Below are 21,133 nucleotides of genomic sequence, written 5' to 3'. Positions count from 1 at the left end.
TACGGCCTGTATAAATTTATACGGTCCGTATAAGTGACCGTATAATCCCATCAGTGAGGGATCTTCACTGTGACGATTCTGCGGTCCATTATACGGACCGTATAATCGACCGTATAACCCATCTTTTCACTGATCTTGATCTCGTCACTTCGTTTGATCTTCAATCCTTATGGAACTTTCTTAACACTTGTTTATTACCTTATTAACAATCTAAGGGATGTTATAACTCTTCTCCAAAATATTATTAAGTCGTCGTTAACTTGTTACTCGTAAATCCTTTCCGATACATAAGGTATGCCTTGCCTTCTCTTGGCAAACTTTCTCCCCTTACCTCTAATGCCTTTGAAATCTTGATTAGGGTCATCAAATGTCATTCCTTACTTATTGAAATATCGAATACGTCGTGTCCTTCGTTAGTCTATTCACTGTGCATCAACGGGAATTTTTTGAGGTGTAACATGGAATCACCCCTATACTGGGAACCCGAAACTCTGGGACTCTGACCCGGTCCGAAATAAATAGGGCGATGGAATCTCTTGCCTGCAAATCGAGGAGGTTCACTAGCTGCTGATTGGTCTGAATGCCTGGAATACGGCTACCTCTGACCTCCTATACTTACTAACAGCACCGGAAGATCTGGCCCTCTTACTATAATCTCTATCGTAATCACGCTCACCCCTTTGCGGCTGCTGTTGTTCTTCCAGATTCTAGGCATGGGCCTGAATATGAGAAATATCCATCCCATCCTGAAGTGAGGCTGTCAAGCACTCCTTAATCAAATGTGGCCCCAAACCACTCACAAACCAGTGTACGCGGTCCCTCATATCGGCTACCAGGGCTGGAGCATACCTTGCCAACGAATTAAAGCGAAGCCTATACTCTCGAGCACTCATATTCCCTTATCTAAGGTTCAAAAATTTGTCAGCTCTAGCCCGTCAAACCCCTGGCGGAGAGTAATGTCGGAGAAAAGCATATACAAACTCTTGCCTACTGGGGGAGGTGTATTTGCCCCTCTAGAAGATATCCAGGTGTTGTACTAATGAACGGCCATATCTCGTAATCTATAAGAGGCCAACTCTACTGGCTCAACATCAGAAGCATGTATTATTCGCAATATCCTCAACATCTCATCTATAAAGGTTTACGGGTCCTCATCTGGTTTTTACCCAAAGATTTCTGGAGGGTTCAAGCTAATAAAATCACAGGCTCTTGCACTGACTGCTATCACCCTGGCCAACACCCTTCCACTGGGCCTGGGCGGCTACTAATTGGGTCAGTAACTGGATAGCATCTCTCATCTGCTGGCCTGAGGTATCTGGTGGAGGAACTGGGCTATTGGAGCTGGAGCTGAGGCCCCTTCCTGCTCCCTTGAAATGGGTGAAGTATGAGATGTCCGAGATGGAACCTCACTCTGAGACTCACCCTCCTCTATATCTACCGGTGGCTCCTACTCAGTCCTCCTTCCAGCCACCTTCTTGCCCTTCTGGGCCGCTGTTGCTTTTCTCTTTATAGGCATCGCTGAAATCATAACACACGATTAGGAAAAAGGGAATCCTAATAACATAGCTCTATCGCACGATCTAAGATAAGAAAGAAAGGTCAATCATTCCTAAATGCCCCGCAGCCTCTTGTTTATAAGTGTGGCGCGCTTCACACCCATAAACAAGACTCTACTGGACACGGCTCGTAGACATTCCCTAGGACGAACTGCTCTGATATCACTTTTGTCACGACCCAACCAAAGGGCCATGACGGGCACCCAGAACTAACCTACCGAGTACCTCTGAACATACATCTCATAATCATTTCTAGGTGGACCACAAAGATAGCTCATTGGAATCATAATCTGTAAGGGCATATGTCACAAGATAACGGCACATCTTTATATAATCATCAACAACAATAATATGAACGGATAAGTTTATGGGACATCTACCTACACACATCTGTCTACGAGCCTCTAAATAGAATATAGGAATTCATAAAGACGGGGCAGGACTCCGTCATGCCCAAGTATATACACAAAAAGTAATACCAATAGACTGCAGCTCCGAAGCAAATGGAGCGCTCCTGAGAATTCGCTGATAAGCACCTAAGGATCTGGTCCGTCTCTATGCCTACCTGCGGGCATGAACGCAACTTCCACAAGAAAGGACATCAGTATAGACAAAGTACGGAGTATGTAAGGCATAAAAGTAACAAGAGTAGGAGCATAAGGAAACTGTAATGTAAATGAATGTAACCTATGTGTTTGAACTGCTTCTGAGGACTGATAATATGCATAAATTATGTGCATGCATGCAAAAGTTCATACATATACATATATGCGTATGCAACGCCTATCAAGCCTCTATAGGCATCCCATTATGTCATATCGGCAGGCATCATCATCATTATCAATATCATCGTCGTCCTCGTATCATTATATGACCAGCTGATCAGTTGGTAATGCGTATATAACGTCGTCACTTTCCCCATATCCCATATATATATATATATATTCCATATGTATAGTACATAATATATGCGTATATAATGCCTTTTGGTCATGGGTCGATGTGCATATGTATAAATAAATGCAATGCATAAGTAAGCTGAATAAATAGGACCCTCATAGTGACATAACGTCATACTATCTTCGATAGACATTCTTAAGCTAACATCATTAGTATACGTGATCTCAAGACCCACGAACAGAAGAAATAATCATAAAAGTGGTACAGGAACATCAAAGATTAGAGTACTCCTAATACTTCTAAGAGTAGCATAATATGGAAGTCCGTTTATACATTCGTTCGTTCATATCATAAGGGTCATGCAAAAATGAAAGAAAGGATAACCTTAACATACCTTTTTGGTCTCCTTAACAACTTAACACTTATCCTTCCAAGCTCGTAAATCTACATTCAAGAGAATTCATACTATTGTTAGGCTTATCGTCATACGCTTGTCTTAAGCTTTCAAATTAATTCCTTTTAGAATCTGCCAAAACTCGGATAGCATCTCCTCTGTTTAGATCCCTAGCCCGAAATCACAATACCAACAACCAACAACAACAACAACAACAACACTACCATCAACAATATCATCCTCAGTACCAATATACTCCATAAAACATCCCACACGATGTTTACTCGATTTCTCAATCAACTAATTCATTATACGACTATTTAATAGATCTATCTTCATAAGTAAACCTAAATTAATATCAATAAGGAGAGATTCATACCTTGTTCTTACTAGAACAGCAATATCTTCAATATTTACTTTGAATCCAAGCCAAAATCCACCGCAAAACGATACTATAGTCACCGCTATACGTCACCCGAGCCTCGATTAATACTCCGCCACTCGAAAGCACTCTAATCCCTCCATTTTATGACACACACACACTCATATATGTTTGCTGAGTTTTTGGGGTAATATTTGGGTGAAAAATGAAGGTGACCCTTATATTGAGTGTTGAAGTTGGTGGGAACCGACTTAAAAATTGCTCTACGCGTTTGTGAAGAGTTGCCCAATGGCTTCCCTTCATGTTCCCACCACTCCCAGGAGCGTTTGCGCAGGGTTAATTCCTGCTCTCGCAGTCCGTCTTGAAATGCTCATAACGTTTGATTCTGATGTCGGATCGACGCGCGTTGAAAACTAGACTTCCTGAACTTCAATTTAGGCTTCTGTTTTACTTCAAAACTCCTGATATACTAGGAGATATTCCTTTCTCAAGTTAGACCAAAATTATCGTATGAAACCCTGCCCATCCTTTCTCCAAAGTTTCGAAAAACTTAATTTCCTTAATTCACTTATTCTCCAATCCTTCCATGACCTATTACATGAACTTAAACCCTCATAACCATAAAATAGGCGCATATAATCTCATATATCCTAGAAAATAACTCCAGTGTCTACAATTGAACAACTAACACCTAACGAAATTGAACAACTAACACCTAACGAATCTCAATGTACAAAACTGTGAGGTGTAATAATATCATTAGGACCAAAATAGTAACAAATCTACCCGGGAGAAATCCCGAGTGTGTCTTGGTTCGGAAATGAGGTGAGTTGAACACTTACATGAATTTTTGAAACCCAAAACCCTTCTTTTAAGGGGACTTTTTGCCAAATTTTCTCTTGATTTTATGATACAAATGAATAATGTTTTTGCGGAAAACTAAACATTTTTAAGCAAATAAATACATTAATCACACATTGAAGCCCTTAGGTCAATCATATTCTAGGGATCTTTAATACTAGGGTGCATAAAACCTTCTCTAGGGGATCACCAGAATCCTTGCCTCGAACTTTGGTACCAAAAGGATTTCTCTTTTGCTTGAAAAATCTTTTACCCGGTTTTCCTAATTTTCCTTTAATAAATTAGGTGGCGACTCTAAAATACAAAAATCCAATTAGAGCACCAACAACCTCACAGTAGCTTTTATGCTTTAACCCGCGTAAAAGTGAACCGTAACATGGGAGACCCGTCGTTGGTTGTTCCAACTGAAACTATAATGTTTAAGAATGGCCTAACCTATGGAGAGATCCCTGTGGATATTCTTGATCATCACTTTCGCAAGTTGAGGACTAAGGAAGTTGCCTCGGTAAAGGTATGATGGAGGAGTTAGAAAGTCGAAGAGGCTACATGGGAAGCCGAAGAGGACATGAAATCTAGATATCCATATTTGTTTGAGGAACAGACAGAAAACACCTAAGGTAAAAACCTTTCGTAACCATTTCATGTCCCTATATGTATTCATGTCTCATATTTCACGTTCATGTATCAACTACTTATGTCTCATGTCCAACGTTCATGTTTCCATGTAATCATGTCATTTCAGTCCCCATGTTCCAAGTCATGTTTCCTCACGTTCATGTACTCAAGCCATGTCCAGCCGTGTACTTAACCATGACCCATCATTCGAGGACGAATGATCTCAAGGGGGAGATATTGTAACACCTCGTGCCTTCGGCGAAGTTTCGACTTGTAAGATAGAGATATAATTGAGCCAAGATGGGATATATTGGATATGTTTTGAGATACCTTTCCATCCATGTAAGGACAAGGTCAATCAAATCTATGTACAAGAAGTTGTAATCGAGTGACAGAAAAGATCACAACCAACACAGGATCGATATGCGCCGCATAAGGAGTTATACGTTGCATTTCAGAAGTCAAAATCTCCGTCTTAATTTCCCAGCTCTCTGTTTCGATATGCGTTTGCATATGCGTTCGCACAATTCATTAAGCGCCGCATATCATGATATGCGATGCACTTCGGAAATAATTTGTCCATCATGAAATTTGATATGTGTTACCATCTACACCGCATAATGCGATATGCCCAGCAGACGGCGACGCAGATCGTCTTTCGGCTCTCTTTAATTAAAGAAGCGTTTTTCGAAAATGCAATTCCATTTTTCAGTTCTCCAAGCCCTAGCACGACTTCTCTCTCCTGTCCTCACCCTTCCACATCAAGGTAAGTCTCTACCATGTATTCCTAAGTAATTCTAACATATATACATGAATTCTTAACAAGATTCTACGCTACAATCTTAGGGTTTTCTTTCCTCAAGGTTTCAAGTTCAGATTGTTGGGTTTCTTCTTCAAAAGTTCAGACCATTACTGCAAGTTTTGCAGTGATTAAGGTATGTAGGGCTTCCATCTATGTGTGGGAACATTGTTGTTCTTTCCTACGCCACGTTAACTCATGAAACCCTATTTCTCCTCAGAGTTAGAGAATCATGCTTCAATTCATGAAATACCTCTGATACAAGTTAATTATATATATGTATTATCATGCTCAATCATGTTTCAGATAATTGTATTCGTGTATATCATTATGATTGTCATGAACCTGTCCGTAATCTATGTATGCTCGTGTTATCTTTTCCATGAGCTTTCACGACCCAATTTAGCTGAGTCGTGCGGGCACTTACCTTTCCCGCCTCAGTAAGCGAACCCTTAACCCAACAAAAGTAAAGACGTAAATAAATAATTAAATAAGCGGAAGAGAATAAATCACATAAGTTTGACAATAAGTGTCACGACCCAAACCGATAGGTCGCTACGAGTGCCTGATTTCTACTGACCAGACACCTCTATACTCGTACCTGGATCTCAAAGAATAACAGGGTGGCCCATAAATGACTTATAACTGAACTATACTGACTCTGTAAGAACAACATCATGAACTCGTATCAAGAACTCACAACCACCTATATACATATACATATATATATACATATATATATACATATATATATATATATATATATATATATATATAAAATAACCGACTGGGCCACCACATATGTTGTACAACAAAAAAAGAGCCGACAAGGCAACAACTACATACAACTGTCTACAGACCTCTAATGGAGTATGAAGCTGTAGAAAGGACAAGACAGGGCCCCGTCATACCCACATATACACATCAAAAGAATAGCATACCAAAAATAGACTGCAGCTCCGAACCAAGTGGAGCGCACTGACTACTGCTGGGTGGAAGTCCTACTAAATTGGACCGCCTGTCTGTCTACCTGAACCTATGGGAATGAACGCAGCCCCCCGAGCAATAGGGGAGTCAGTACGATTAATGTACCGAATATGTAAGTCATAATAACAACATATACATGAGAATCAGGTAAGATATCTAAAACATGAGAGCTAATCCAATTATCTGAAAATGTCTGAGTACTCTGTATAACTGAAAGTGCCTCTGCGTCGTATGATATGCATGCTTCTTTTCAAAATCATATATATATATATATATATATATATATATATATATATATATATATATATATATATATAACCGCGCTAGTGTGGAACATATGTACCGATCCATATCTCATGTCATCCCGCGTCCGGGTAATCTCATAATCTACCCACTGCAGTGGTGTGCACATCTACGTGCCTACGTGCCTGCCCGGCCGACTATAGCGCGGCGCGGTGGAAGAAATTGTTATACATATATATAAATGCATGAAAGACTCATAAAAGGATACTCTGAACTTTTCTGGAAGCTATGGACATGAAACATAGGAGGCCAAGGATATGAATATCCCTACGCTGTCTAAGAATAGAGTCTTTGGAACTCGCTCGTTTACTTCTTTCGCTCGTAGCATAAAGATCATGCTAAAAGGAAAGAAAGAGATAGCCTTAACATACTTTGAAGTGTATCTAATCGTCCAACGTCTACTTCTCGAACTTGTAACTCTACAATCAAGATAACGTAAACCACAATTAGACCATTTACATCACTCACTATTGTTACACCTTGGAAAATTCCCCGTTAACGTACAGTGAATAGGCCATCGAAGGGTATAATTTATATGATGTTTTGACGAGCAAGAAATAGCCTTTAATGGTCCTAATTAAGATTTTCAAAGACATTCAAGGTAAGAGGAGAAAGCTATTAAGGAAAGCGAGCCATATGTTGTGTATCGGATAAGAATTTCGAGTATTGAGTTACAAACGTTCTAATGACACCTTGATGAAGAGTTATAACGTCCCTTAGAATGGTAATGAAGTGTTGAACAAGTGTTAAGAAGGTTTCATATGGATCGGAGATCAAACGAGTCGACGAGAACAAGTCTCGAAAAACTGGGCAAACACACGGCCAGACATACTGGCCGTATAAAATCTATGGACCGTATGTCCAACCGTAGATTCAGCCCAGTGTGGCATACTTCACTGGACTAGATCTACGGCCAGTAGAAAACATACGGACCGTATGTTGGTCCGTAGATCTCGGTCGGGACTGATTTTGGATTAATATAAGGGACCTCTCTTCATTTCATTTTCCATCTCCACAACTCAAGAAGCCTCTAGAACACTCCAAACACTTCAACCACAAGAATTCAAAGGAAAGTGATGATCAACTTCATCAAACCAACAAGAATCAAGAGTGTGAAACCCATTAAAGTCATCCAAACCAAGAAATCCCAAGAGAGGTGAAATAGGGTTTTGGTGTAAGAGGTGTATTACCATTCAAGGCTTATTCCTCCATCATCTAAGGTGAGTTTCATGACCTTTCCATGTTGTTTGAAGTATTGGTAGGTTGAAACACTTGGATTTTAGAAGAGTATAGAAAATGGATCATAAATGTGTGAATAGTGTCATTATTGAGTAGTAGTTGGATTGAATCATGAAAATGGATATGTTGAAATTATAAATATGTTATAAATGACATTTAGAACATGGAATAAGTATTTTATGAGAGAGAACGCGATAATGGACTTTGGTCATGATTATGGAGAATTGGAGTGAAATTGTGAAATGTGGGCAATGTAATCAAATGATGCTTATTGGTTATGATATTGTGATTGTTGTTATGAATGTTGGGAGTTGATATGGAATATGGAGGAAAGTAGTATAAACAAAGGAAATGCTGCCCAATTTTCTCTAGCTTTAGTAAGCCTGTTCTCATGATTGCTTAGCTAATGTCGATATGAATTCTCTTGAAGGTATAGACAAGTACATTAAAGGAGAACAAGCAAGCGATAGAATAGTTAAACGACAAAGGAATGTGAGGCTAGTCCTTTCTTTCTAAGGCATGAATCTTATGGCATGATTTCCTTATTTTTCATGAATTTTCTATCTTCAAGAAAGCTAAGAGCCCTTATTCATGAATAGCTAAATGAGATAAGAAATACGTTATGAGCACGATAGTGATGATGATAAGTTTAAGTCTAAAGGAGCTATAGCCCATGATATGATGTTCCTATAGAGCTAATGATGCTATTTATAATGGCCAAAGTCATAGATGGACCCCTGAACTTGTCCTGATTTTCCATCTAGACCCCCCAACTGAAATGTTGACCATCTGAACCCCCGAACATAAGATAAAATGTGTCATTTGAACCCCTCGTGCCAGCTGGGCACACGCGTGAAGCTCACTTGCTGTGACATGGAAAAATAGACCAGTGACATGGAGCCATGTCATGTTACCTATTTTTTTTAAAAAAAAAAAAAATAAGCCATGTCAACAAAAACAATTAATTTTAATAAAAACTCTATTTTAAAATCTATTTAAATAATTAAAAAAATTGAAAAACCCAACCCATCCTCTCCGATAGCCCACCTCGCCACCGCCACTACCCCCCTGCCTCCTCCGCCGCTTTCTTTTTTTAAATTTTTAATCATTAAAAATTAATTTTAACAAAAACTCTATTTTAAAATCTATTTAAATAATTAAAAAAAATTGAAAAACACAACCCATCCTCTCCGATAGCCCACCTCGCCGCCACCACTGCCTCCGTTGCCTCCTCCGCCGCCGCCGCTGCCGCTTTCTTTTTTAAAATTTTTAATCATTAAAAATTAATTTTAACAAAAACTCTATTTTAAAATCTATTTAAATAATTAAAAAATTTGAAAAACCCAACCCATCCTCTCCGATAGCCCCCTTCACCGCCGCCGCCACCGTCACTGCCGCCACTGCCCCCGCCGCCGCCGCTTCAAAATCTATTTAAATAGCGTTTTTGTTAAAATTAATTTTTAATCATTAAAAATTTTAAAAAGAAAGCGGAGGAGGCGGCGGCGAGGAGGCAGCGTGCGGTGAAGTGGGCTATCGAAGAGGATGGGTTGGGTTTTTCAATTTTTTTTTAATTATTTAAATAGATTTTAAAATAGAGTTTTTGTTAAAATTAATTTTTAATGATTAAAAATTCAAAAAAAGAAAAAAATTGGTCTCTCACGCTCTGTTTAAAGCAGTGAGCTTCACGTGTGTGCCAGCTGCACGAGGGGGTTCAAATGGCACAGTTTATCTTATGTTCGGGGGTTCAGATGGTCAACGTTTCAGTTGGGGGGTCTAGATGGAAAATCAGGACAAGTTCAGGGGTCCATTTATGACTTTGGCCATTTATAATCTATTGATGTTGATCATTATATACACTCACCTTATGCTTGTTCCTTCAAGGTGAGGCAGAATGTTTATAAATGCTTCATAATGAAATCGGGGGTCCACGACCTTATATCACCCCGATAAAGTATGATTACCTATGAGTCTCTATGCATGCATTATGAAGAGTTATGATGAGTATACTATGATGAGCACATGATGATATTACACCGCGCCTATATGGCCAGGCAGTCACCGCCAAGGCGAGCAGCTATACACCATGGCCAGATGGCATGGGCAGACACCACTAGTGGGCGGCATGAGATGGTACCCCGGACGCGGGAGGCCTGGACGCAGGCTAATGCTAATGTTATTGGTTATCACACCGTACCTATATGGTCGGGCAGCTTATACATTTATGCATATATGATACGATGATGAGTATGAAAGTAAGCCAGCTTGCATTATTCTTTTTATGATTTAGTCAGTTACAGATTGCTCTTTATTTGATGCCTCTTCATTTTATTGATGCTTCATTATTGTTTATGCCTTACATACTCAGTACAATATTCGTACTGACGTCCATTTTCTTTGGACGCTGTGTTCATGCCCACAGGTAGACAGGGAGGTGATCCAGACTCATAGGAGCCATTAGCTGATTGAGAGCACTCCACTTTTCCGGAGGTGCCATTGACTATTCTTTTGGTATATATGTGTATATGTATTTTGGGCACGACGGGGTCCTGTCTCGTCCATATGTCTAGTACTCTAATAGAGGATCGTAGATGCGCAGTGTGGGTAGTGTGGTTTCACAGTCTTTCATGTATATGCATGTATATATTATTTGATAGCCGAAGGGCTTATCTTCATAAAAGTGAATATGTTTCAAATGTCAATAGCTTTCTATGATCATGAGTATATATATTATGAATGAGAGCAGATGAGTAACAGAATGAGCGGTGTTCGGTGGTTAGCCCCGGATACCCGTCATGGCCCTTAGTCGAGTCGTGACAACTATCCATTTCAGGTACGAAAGGAACTTAACGAATTTCGGACAGCATTTCCCCTATAATTCCCACTCCAATCCAACTTCCTAAACGTCCCACTACATATACATAATCATTAACAACAACAACAACATATAGCAATATAAACAAGTAAGAATCTCTCCAAAAATCTAATAAAAAACAGCCCACAAGGCAATCATATCAACAAACTAGTTTGTGCCTCCTCAACACCATTTCCTTCACCTTAACCTACTAAAACTCTAGCTAGTTAACTCTAAAACAAAGGTAAGAATCATATGAATAGCTTGAAGGAACTATAACTCCCAAAAATCAAACTTTAACTCCAACTCCTAACCTTAACAACTTCAATGGAACCCTACAAACAACTTTTTCTTCACTAGCTTAGGTTCACGGGGCTCGGATCTTGCTAAAATCTCACCAATATAATGGAAAATGTTGAGAGGAAATATTTTAGGGTTTTCACTAGGTGGGGAAATGAAAAATGAGAATAAAAACATGAGGGGATATAGATATAAGTGGAACAAAAAGTTCCAGTGCCTCAGGGCCGACGAGAGGGTCGACGGCTCGTCAACACGTCGACGACCGTCGACTCTGCTCTGTCGTTCTGCAACCCATAATTCAGGGGCCTCAGCATGTTGATGGTGGGAAAAGATGCCTCGTCGAAATGTCGACGGGTAGTCCCTTTGCACCGTCGAGGTGCACTGATGCCTGAATCCCTGAGTTGCTCCGATTCGCGTCATTCGATTCGTTTAGCTTCTAATCCTATCATATTGTAAGGAACATATACTTGTACTTTGGTATACGCGAGGTAAGGCACTTAATATCTCAAAAACTCCAGTACAGATCTTCGTACTAAGGGTATACACAGCTAGGATGCCATATACTTTCTTACGACGAAGACAAGAGGCGTAACATTCTCCCTTCCATAGAAACATTCGTCCTCAAATGTTTATACAAATTGCGGGTTGTAAAAATTTTGGCAGAGTCTCCCCTATAACTATACTAATCCAACCTGTACACACCAACCCAAAATAATGCCACATAGGGCCACATACTAAAATATACAACATTATGGCCTTATACGACCAATCACAATAGCTATAAATAAATCCAATACCTGGGATGACGATGTCTCAAACTGGGCCTACTGGGACAATGGAAACAAGTGCGGGTACTTAGTCTTCATCTCTTCTTCAGCCTCCCAAGTCATTTTCTTGACATTATTATTTCTCGAGAGTACTTTAACAGAAGCCACATCCTTTGTCCGTAGCCGACGGACTTGCTTATCTAATATAGACACAGGAATCTACTCGTCTAATAACGGCTCAGTCACCTGGATATCATCCACTGTTACGACTCTCGCGGAATCTCCTATGCACTTACGGAGCACGGACACATGGAATACTGGATGTACAGGCTCCAGATCAGAAGGTAGCTCTAACTCATATGTTACTTTACCCACTGTATGAATGATTCTATATGGTCCAATGTATCGAGGGCTTAACTTACCCTTCTTTCCAAAACGCATCACTCCCTTCATAGGAGATATCTTCAGGAAAACCCAATCGCCTACCTCAAACTCTAACTTGCGTCGCCAATTATCTACAAACGATTTCTATCGACTTTGTGCCGCTAGTAACCTTTCTTGAATCACTTTCACTTTGTCAACCGCTTGCTGTATTAAGTCTGGGCCTACTAGCTGATTCTCTCCAACATCAAACCATCCTATGGGTGATCTACATCTCCGCCCATATAAAGCTTCATAAGGAGCCATCTGAATATTGGACTCAATTATACAAGCCCTCAACATATCCTCAAGTGTCTGTATAGTACGCCACTGTCCATCCGTCCGCGACGAAAGTGCAAGATTAATGTCACACCCCGATCTCACTAGGGTGTGATGGGCACCCGACCCCTTACTCGCAGCCGAGCGAACCCGTCCGTATTACTCACGTATTCTCTTTGGATACTTAAATCAAATGAAAGTAAAATACATAGTAAAATTTGCAAAATCTTTTCGTCGTTTTTCAAACTAAACACAGTCTGTAAACGTAAGGACCCTGTAACATAATGTATAATAAAACACATCGGCTAGCGGGGCCGTTTTCAAAACTCGTCACTTCTAGACTCACGACTCGTCTCAAAGTCTCTAACTTTATTCCGTATGCCGTAGCGTAGATATTCTCGACCGCAACACCCGAATGAAGTTGGAGCTCGCCAATCCGCCGGAACGTTCGTAATGGCTTCTACTCATCCGGTGTACCGCGCGCATTTAAACGCAGTCGCCCACAAAAGGGGCGCGCACGAGCAATGTACCGAGTATGTAAGGCACGGATGGTAACATAGAAAGAAACGTAATCGCGCAACAACAAAGATGGGAGATATAGAGTATATCATGTAAGAGAGAGTATCCGTACATATGAGACATATCATGTGTCGGGGAGCGAGCTGTACATATGGATCATATCATGTAAAACCGTAACCCGTACACGTGGATCATATCATGTAAAGCCGTAACCGGTACATAGGATCATATACCGTAAAGTCAGAATTCGTGCATAGGAATCATATCATGTAAAGCCGTGACCGTGCATATGAGTGCCCCCGGGGGCGGATGCCATGCATGCTTGTCCGGTCATATGGTATCATAGGGCCGCCGAACAAGCCGCTCACCCACATAGCGTCGAAATACGTCGCTCGCCCATATATCCGCGTCCGGCATCCCGCGTCCGGATGATAAGCCACCGACCCAGGTGGCAATGAAACATGTATCCCTTCCCATTCCCCACATATACATGTATCCCATCCCCCAACCCATACTGTGTATGGTACGTACGAGCCCAAAGAAAGTCATGTATCCGTCGAAGGACGTAAGGTCGAAACCTCCGATCGCAATATGGAACAACCATGGGCGCTTTGTCTCACCTCAAGGAACGATAATTATAAGGCGAGACTAACAATAAAGGATAACATCACGGAACATAAACCGAATCATGACATATCATTTCATATACTTTGAAACCTTGAAATAGTCATTATTCAAAATAGCTTAACATTTCATATTGTCATATTCATGGTAAGAACATCCTTGACATATTCGTCATATACGTTTTCCCATGTCTAGCATCATCATTGTCGTCATAAAGTCATAGTCGTTGTTTTAGTCATAAAACTTTCAAAATCGTAAAACTTGATGTTTGAAGAAAATGAATATTTTGGAAAACTTTATAAGCTTTTAAGAAGGAAAAATACCTTGGAACCATTACTTCTAACTTTTGGGAATGAGAGCGTTATGGAAGCATTTATAAAATCCGACATACGAATCATGCCATAGAAAGAAAAAGGGACGAGCCTTAACATACACGTGCCGCGCCTTACTAGCTACGCTATCCATCCAAACTTGTTAGTCTACATTCAAGAGAGTTGACATAATCATTAGACTCATCACCATATACTTATCTCAATCCTTCAAACAAATTCATTTATATCCCCGCCGAAATTTCGAAAAGATCTCCTCTCAGAATATACCATCCCCGAGAATCTAACTCGGAAAATTTTAATCAACAATAATCCGGGAATTCAACCCGGCCAAACCAACAACAATACTAACAATCATACTAACAACATCAACAATTAATTCAAAACAACCCAACCATTATGCAACACTACCCGAACCCTTCCAATTTCAATGGAACAACAACAATACATTTCTTTCTTCCAAATTCATAAACTATACCAACAACAATTCCAACAATACCAACATTAACCATAATATTTCCAACTTCAAAATACTTCATAAACATTTCATATGGTGTTTGTCCCATATTTCCATCACGGAACCATTTTATAACGATTTTACTGCCTCCTTCTCCGTAAATAAACCAATATTAACACAAATAGAAAGAGATTCATACCTTTCCCTCGATAATAATGCTATATATTTACTCCTCCACCTTGAACTTAAGCCACAAAGCCTCAATATGCAGTTTTGAAGTCGCAACTATACGCTGTCTGGACCGGAATTTGGGAATTATACCTGGTTTCGGGCTAAAAGTTGGTGGTGGAAAGTTGGGGAATTTTCTAGAATATTGGGAATGTTTTTTGTTTTTTTTTTTTTTTTTTGGTCTGATTTTTCTGGCTGAAAATGAGGGGTTAAGCCCCTTTAAATAGCTGCTCCGAAGTCACTGTAGCAGTACTGTAGCACCGACTTACTGTAGCAACATCCGTTCATCCGCGGAAATTATTTCGAGACCTAAAACTTTTATACACCGATCTCTTTATTCGCATACCGGATATGTCCAAAACTCCATACGCGCTCCGTATAACTTATTCAACATCCTAAACTTTTCCTTATTCCAAATTTACCCTTAACACTCCATACCAATGAAAAGATGAATATGCAACTTGTGCGCATTAAAACAAAACAAAATCGGAAATTAAAAGTCTTATCCACAACTTGTCGCAATCCAACTTAAATTATTCCAACGTACAAAATACGGGATATAACAACTAAGACTCACCTGAGTCCCCAATCCATCCTGTAAAGATCTCCAGTAGTTATCTGTGAACTGCGCTCCTCTATCTGAAATAATGGCTGCACGAACCCCATGAAGTCGTAAAATCTCCCTAAGGTAGAGCTTCACATAATCGTCAGCTGAATAAGTAGTTCTAACAGGTAGAAAATGGGCTGACTTTGTAAGTCTATCAACTATGACCCATATCGAGTCATACTTATGCTGAGTACGGGGAAAACCTGTAATGAAGTCCATATTAATTACCTCCAACTTCTATGTCGAAATCTCAATTTCCTGCAATAAACCTCTAGGTTTCTGGTGCTCTACCTTAACTTGCTGACAACTCGGACACTGAGCGACAAATTCTGCTATATCCTTCTTCATACCAACCCACCAATAAACTTCCTTGATATCATGGCATATTTTTGTTATGCCCGAATGGGTAGTATAGCAAAAATAATGAGCTTCCTCCATCACCTGTTGATGAAGCCCTGCAACATTGGCCTTTCCCGGATGGTACAAAATATCAACATCATAATCTTTTAGCAACTCTAGCCATCGCCTCTGTCGTAAGTTCAAGTCCTTCTGCTTAAAGATGTACTGGAGGCTCTTATGATCAGTATAAATATCAACATGAACACCATATAGATAGTGCCTCCACATTTTTAAAGCATGGATCACTGCAGCTAACTCAAGATCATGGGTTGGGTAATTCTTCTCATGCTTCCTCAGTTGTCTAGAGGCATAAGCAACAACTTTGCCATGTTGCATCAATATACATCCCAGTCCAATACCTGAAGCATCACAATATATCACATAGTCATCTGTCCCCTCTGGAAGAGTTAAGATGGGTGCTGAGGTCAACTTGTCCTTTAATATTTGAAAACTCCACTCACATGCATCTGTCCATTGAAACTTAGTTGATTTTTGAGTCAGCTTGGTTAGTGGGGATGAAAGAGAAGAAAAACCCTCTACGAACTGCCTATAATATCCTGTCAGACCCAAGAAACTACGTATCTCTGTTGGTGTTGTGGGTTTCGGCCAATTCCTTACAGCCTTGATCTTTTGAGTATCCACTCTAATGCCTTCATCTGAAATAATGTGACCAAGAAAAGCCACAGAGTTTAGCCAGAACTCACACTTAGAAAATTTCACATATAACTCTCTATCTAGAAGAACTCTAAGCACTGCACGTAAATGATCGACATGCTCAGCCTCTGACGGTGAATAAACCAAGATATCATCTATAAATACAATCACGAACAGATCTAGGAAAGGTCTGAATACACGGTTCATGAGGTCCATGAATACAGTTGGAGCATTAGTTAACCCGAATGACATAACACGAAACCTATAGTGCCCATATCTAGTCCCGAATGCAGTCTTCAAAATATCTTCCTCCTTCACCCTAACCTGATGATACCCTGATCTCAAGTTTATCTTAGAAAAATATTTGGCGCCCTGCCGCTGATCAAATAAATCATCAATCCTCGGAAGTGAATACCTATTCTTTATAGTTACTTTATTCAATTGTCTGTAATCAATACACATTCAAAAATAGCCATCCTTCTTTCTTACAAATAAAACTGGCGCTCCCGCCGATGTACTTGGTCTAATGAAGCCCTTCTCAAGTAGATCCCTCAATTGTTCGTTCAATCCTTTCAATTGTGCGGGTGCCATTCTATAAGGAGAAAAGGATATTGACCGAGTATCGGGTAATAGATCGATAGTAAAATCAATCCCCCAATCGATCAGGCAAATCTGTTTCACTGACCAAGTGGTCAGGCTAAATAAAATGTCTTACTGACCAAGTGGCCAGGCTAAATAAAATATATGCATATCATGCATGTGTAAAAGAATACCGATACTGTAACATGTCTCTTCTGTCTCTCTATGAACTCAAGGACATAGGAAGATATAGCCCTCGTAAAGAATAACAGAACACTCGAAAATCATGCAACAATATGACAAGCTCTACTTAGACAATTTCTGGTCACAAGGATATTACGCTCTTACCTTATATGGAATCATGCCAAGAAAAGAAGGAACAGCCTTAACATACCTTTTGGGTCTCCTTACTACTTAACGTTTATCCTCCCAAGCTCGTAAATCTACATTCAAGAGAATTTATACTATTGTTAGGCTTATCATCATATGCTTGTCTTAAGCCTTCAAATTAATTCCTCTTAGAATCTGCCGAAATTCGGGCAGTATCTCCTCTGTTTATATCTCTAACCCAAAATCAAAATACCAACAACCAACAACAACAACAATGGTACTAACATCGACAACATCATTCTCAATACCAATATGCTCCATAAAACATCCCACACGATGTTTACCCAATTTCTCAACTAACTAATTCATTATACGACTATTTAACAGCTCTATCTTCGTAAGTAAACCTAAATCAATATCAATAAGGAGAGATTCATACCTTGTTCTTACTAGAACAACAATATCTTCAATATTCACCTTGAATCCACGCCAAGATCCATCGCAATACGATACTATAACCACCACTATACGCTATCCGAACCTAAATCCCGATATTTCACTTGATTTGGGCTAAAATTTCATAGGTGGAAGTTGAGGGAATTTTCCAGGGGTTTGGGATAAGTGTGAGGGGTAGATGGATGAAAATAAGGGGTAAATCCCCTTTTTATATTGTTTTGGAGCCGGTTTGCACCGACTCAATTTTTACCTTTCACGTCCGCGCCACCTTCGGCGTGTTCGCGAAGAGTTGTCGAGTGGCTTCCCTTCGTATTCGCGCCACTCCCAGGCGCGTTCGCGCAGGGTTAATTCCTGCGCTCGCAGTCCGTCTTGAAATGCTCATAACGTTTGATTCCGATGTCGGATCGACACGCGATTTTAGTGTTGGAAACTAGACTTCCAATTTAGGATTTTGTTTTACTTCAAAACTCCTGATATCCTAGGAGATATTCCTTTCTCAAGTTAGGCCAAAATTATCGTTTGAAACCTTGCCCATCCCTTCTCCAAAGTTCCAATAAACTTAATTTCCTTAATTCACTTATTCTTCAATCCTTCCATGACCTATTACCTGAACTTAACCCTCATAACCATAAGATAGGCGCATATAATCTCATATATCATAGAAAATAACTCCAGTGTTTACAATTGATCCACTAGCATCTAATGAATTTCAACGTACAAAACTACAAGGTGTAACATTCCTCCCCCTTAGAAACATTCGTCCTCGAATGTAAAACTCTTAGGAATTCCTATGAAAATTTTGCCATAGTTTCCCCTGTAATTGTACCACTACCATCCTGTCATAACAACCCAAAATATACAGTGCCTTACAGGCCTACAACAACAACGACAATAATGGCCTCACACGACCAAGGAACTATAAGAAGGAAAGTGTTACGCACCTAAAGACAATGATGTCTTTGTCTGAACTTCTTCTGGGAGTGGAAACAAATGTGGATACCGGGACTTCATATCTTCCTCAGCCTCCCAAGTCATTTTCTCTCTATTATTGTTTCTCCAAAGAACTTTAACTGAGGCTACATCTTTAGTTCTCAGCCTCCGAACTTGTCTATCCAGGATTGCAATGGGAACTTCTTCGTAGGATAGTTGTTCAGTGATCTGGACATCATTCACAGGTACAACTCTAAAAGGATCTCCAACACAATTATGAAGTATTGACACATGAAAGAATAGATGGACTGTCCCCAATTCTGAGGGTAAATCTAACTCATAGGCTACTTGGCCCATTTTACGTACAATCTTGTAGGGTCCAATGTATCGAGGGCTAAGCTTGCCCTTCTTACCAAATCTCATTACACCCTTCATAGGTGATACCTTTAAATACCCAGTCGTCTACCTAAAACTCCAAATCTCATCATCGATTATCCGCATAAGACTTCTAGCGACTCTGGGCTGCCAACAGTCTTTCTTAAATAAGCTTAACCTTATCAACCGCGTGTTGAATTAGGTCTGGCCCTATCATTTTAGATTCTCCAACCTCAAACCATCTGACGGGTGATCTACATTTTCGTCTATATAAAGCTTCATACGGGGCCATCTGAATACTGGAGTGGTAGCTATTGTTGTACGCAAACTTAATAAGCGGCAAATGATCATCCCAATTACCTTCAAAATCTAGCACACATGCCCTTAACATATCTTCAAGGGTTTGAATAGTACGCTCAGCCTGTCCGTCTGTCTAGGGGTGAAATGCTGTGCTAAGATTCACCTGAGTCCCCAAACCCTCCTGAAAAGATCTTCAAAAGTTAGCCGCAAACTGCACACCCTTGTCGGAGATAATGGATAGAGGTACACCATGAAGTCGGACTATCTCTTTAATATAAAGCTTCGCATAATCCTCGACAGAGTAAGTAGTCCTGACAGGCAGAAAATGTGCTAATTTTGTCAATCTATCAGCAATTACCCATATAGTATCAAACCTACGCTGAGACCGGGTTAAGCCTGAAATGAAATCCATATTAACTACTTCCCACTTCCAAATCGAAATCTCTATAACCTGAAATAATCCGCCGGGCTTCTGATGTTCAATCTTCACCTGTTGACAATTAGGACACTGGGCTACGAACTCTGCTATATCCTTCTTCATTCTATTCCACCAATAAACCTCTTTAATGCCGTGGTACATCTTTGTTAACCCTGGATGGATAGAATAGCGGGAGCAATGAGCTTCCACCATAATCTTCTGACATAACCTCGCAACATCGGGAACACACAGCCTAGCTCGATACCTGAGGACTCCTTCTCCAGTAATCTCGAATGGTGATTTCTTCTTTTGCGGAGCTGTATCCTTGCAATGGGTCAATGAAGGGTCCTCATACTGACGCCTTTTCACCTCAGCCACTAAGAATGATGTGGCTGTAGTCTGAATAGTAACTCCTGCATCTCTTGAATCTATTAGTCTGACCCCCAAGTTGGCTAACTGAAGAAGATCATGAGCCAACGCCCTTTTTCCAGCCCGCAGGTATGCTAAACTACCCATAGATTTGCGGCTGAGAGCATCTGCTACCACATTCGCTTTCCCCGGGTGGTACAAAATATCAACATCATAATCTTTTAGCAATTCTAACTACCGCCTCTGCCGCAAGTTTATCTCCTTCTGCTTGAATATGTACTGAAGACTCTTATGATCTGTATAGATGTCAACATGAACGCCATATAAGTAATGTCTCCAGATTTTAAGTGCATGAATCACCGCTGCTAACTCTAGGTCGTGAGTCGGGTAGTTCTTCTCGTGCTTCCTGAGTTATCTAGAAGTGTAAGCAATCACCTTGTCGTGCTGCATCAATACACAACGCAATCCGACCCTCGAAGCGTCACAGTAGACAACATAACCCTCGGATCCCTCTGGAAGCGCTGTGAATCGCGCCGAAGTCAACCTATCCTTCAATTCTTGAAAACTCCACTCACAAACATCTGTCCATTAGAACTTGGCTGCCTTCTAAGTCAACTTCGTCAATGGGGCAGAAAGATAAAAGAAGCCCTCCACAAATCTTCCGCAATACCCTGCTAAACCTAGAAAACTACGAACCTCTGATGGCGTCATAGGTCGAGGCCAAGTCTTCACAGCATCTATCGTCTGAGTATCCACTTTGATGCCCTCATCTGAAACAATATGCCCCAGGAAAGCCACAGAGTTTAGCCAGAATTCACATTTGGAGAATTTCGCATACGAACTCGTCCCGAAGGACTCGAGTCTTGCACGCAAATGATCTGCATGCTCAGTCCGATCGAGAATAAA

At 40.3% G+C, this 21,133-nt stretch overlaps 1 protein-coding gene across 1 annotated transcript; it reads right to left on the bottom strand.

Moving 5' to 3' along the window:
• Positions 1-1,199: 1,199 nt before the first annotated feature.
• Positions 1,200-20,374, bottom strand: LOC132057755 (uncharacterized). Its single transcript, XM_059450356.1, has 4 exons — positions 19,962-20,374; positions 16,521-16,660; positions 15,388-15,521; positions 1,200-1,367 (listed from the first exon to the last, which is right to left on the bottom strand). Exons 1-4 carry the CDS (start codon positions 20,372-20,374, stop codon positions 1,200-1,202), a joined length of 855 nt encoding a protein of 284 aa, XP_059306339.1.
• Positions 20,375-21,133: the final 759 nt, after the last annotated feature.

The sequence above is a fragment of the Lycium ferocissimum genome, chromosome 5 (assembly GCF_029784015.1).
Source record: "Lycium ferocissimum isolate CSIRO_LF1 chromosome 5, AGI_CSIRO_Lferr_CH_V1, whole genome shotgun sequence".
NCBI lineage: Eukaryota > Viridiplantae > Streptophyta > Magnoliopsida > Solanales > Solanaceae > Lycium > Lycium ferocissimum.
The sequence above is the reverse complement of the archived record's forward strand: the minus strand, read 5'-3'. Positions and strand labels throughout refer to the sequence as shown.

Bases quoted from the DNA above. Each gene is read 5' to 3' on its own strand.
- LOC132057755 (XM_059450356.1), bottom strand. From the start codon at position 20,374: ATGGGTAGTTTAGCATACCTGCGGGCTGGAAAAAGGGCGTTGGCTCAT. The intron at 16,661-19,961 runs GTTCGTAGCCCA...CCGTGTATTCAG, and splicing joins ATGAAGAAGGATATAGCAGA to ACCTTTCCTAGATCTGTTCG. The intron at 15,522-16,520 runs GTGAGTTCTGGC...CTACTTATTCAG, and splicing joins ATATGTGAAATTTTCTAAGT to CTGACGATTATGTGAAGCTC.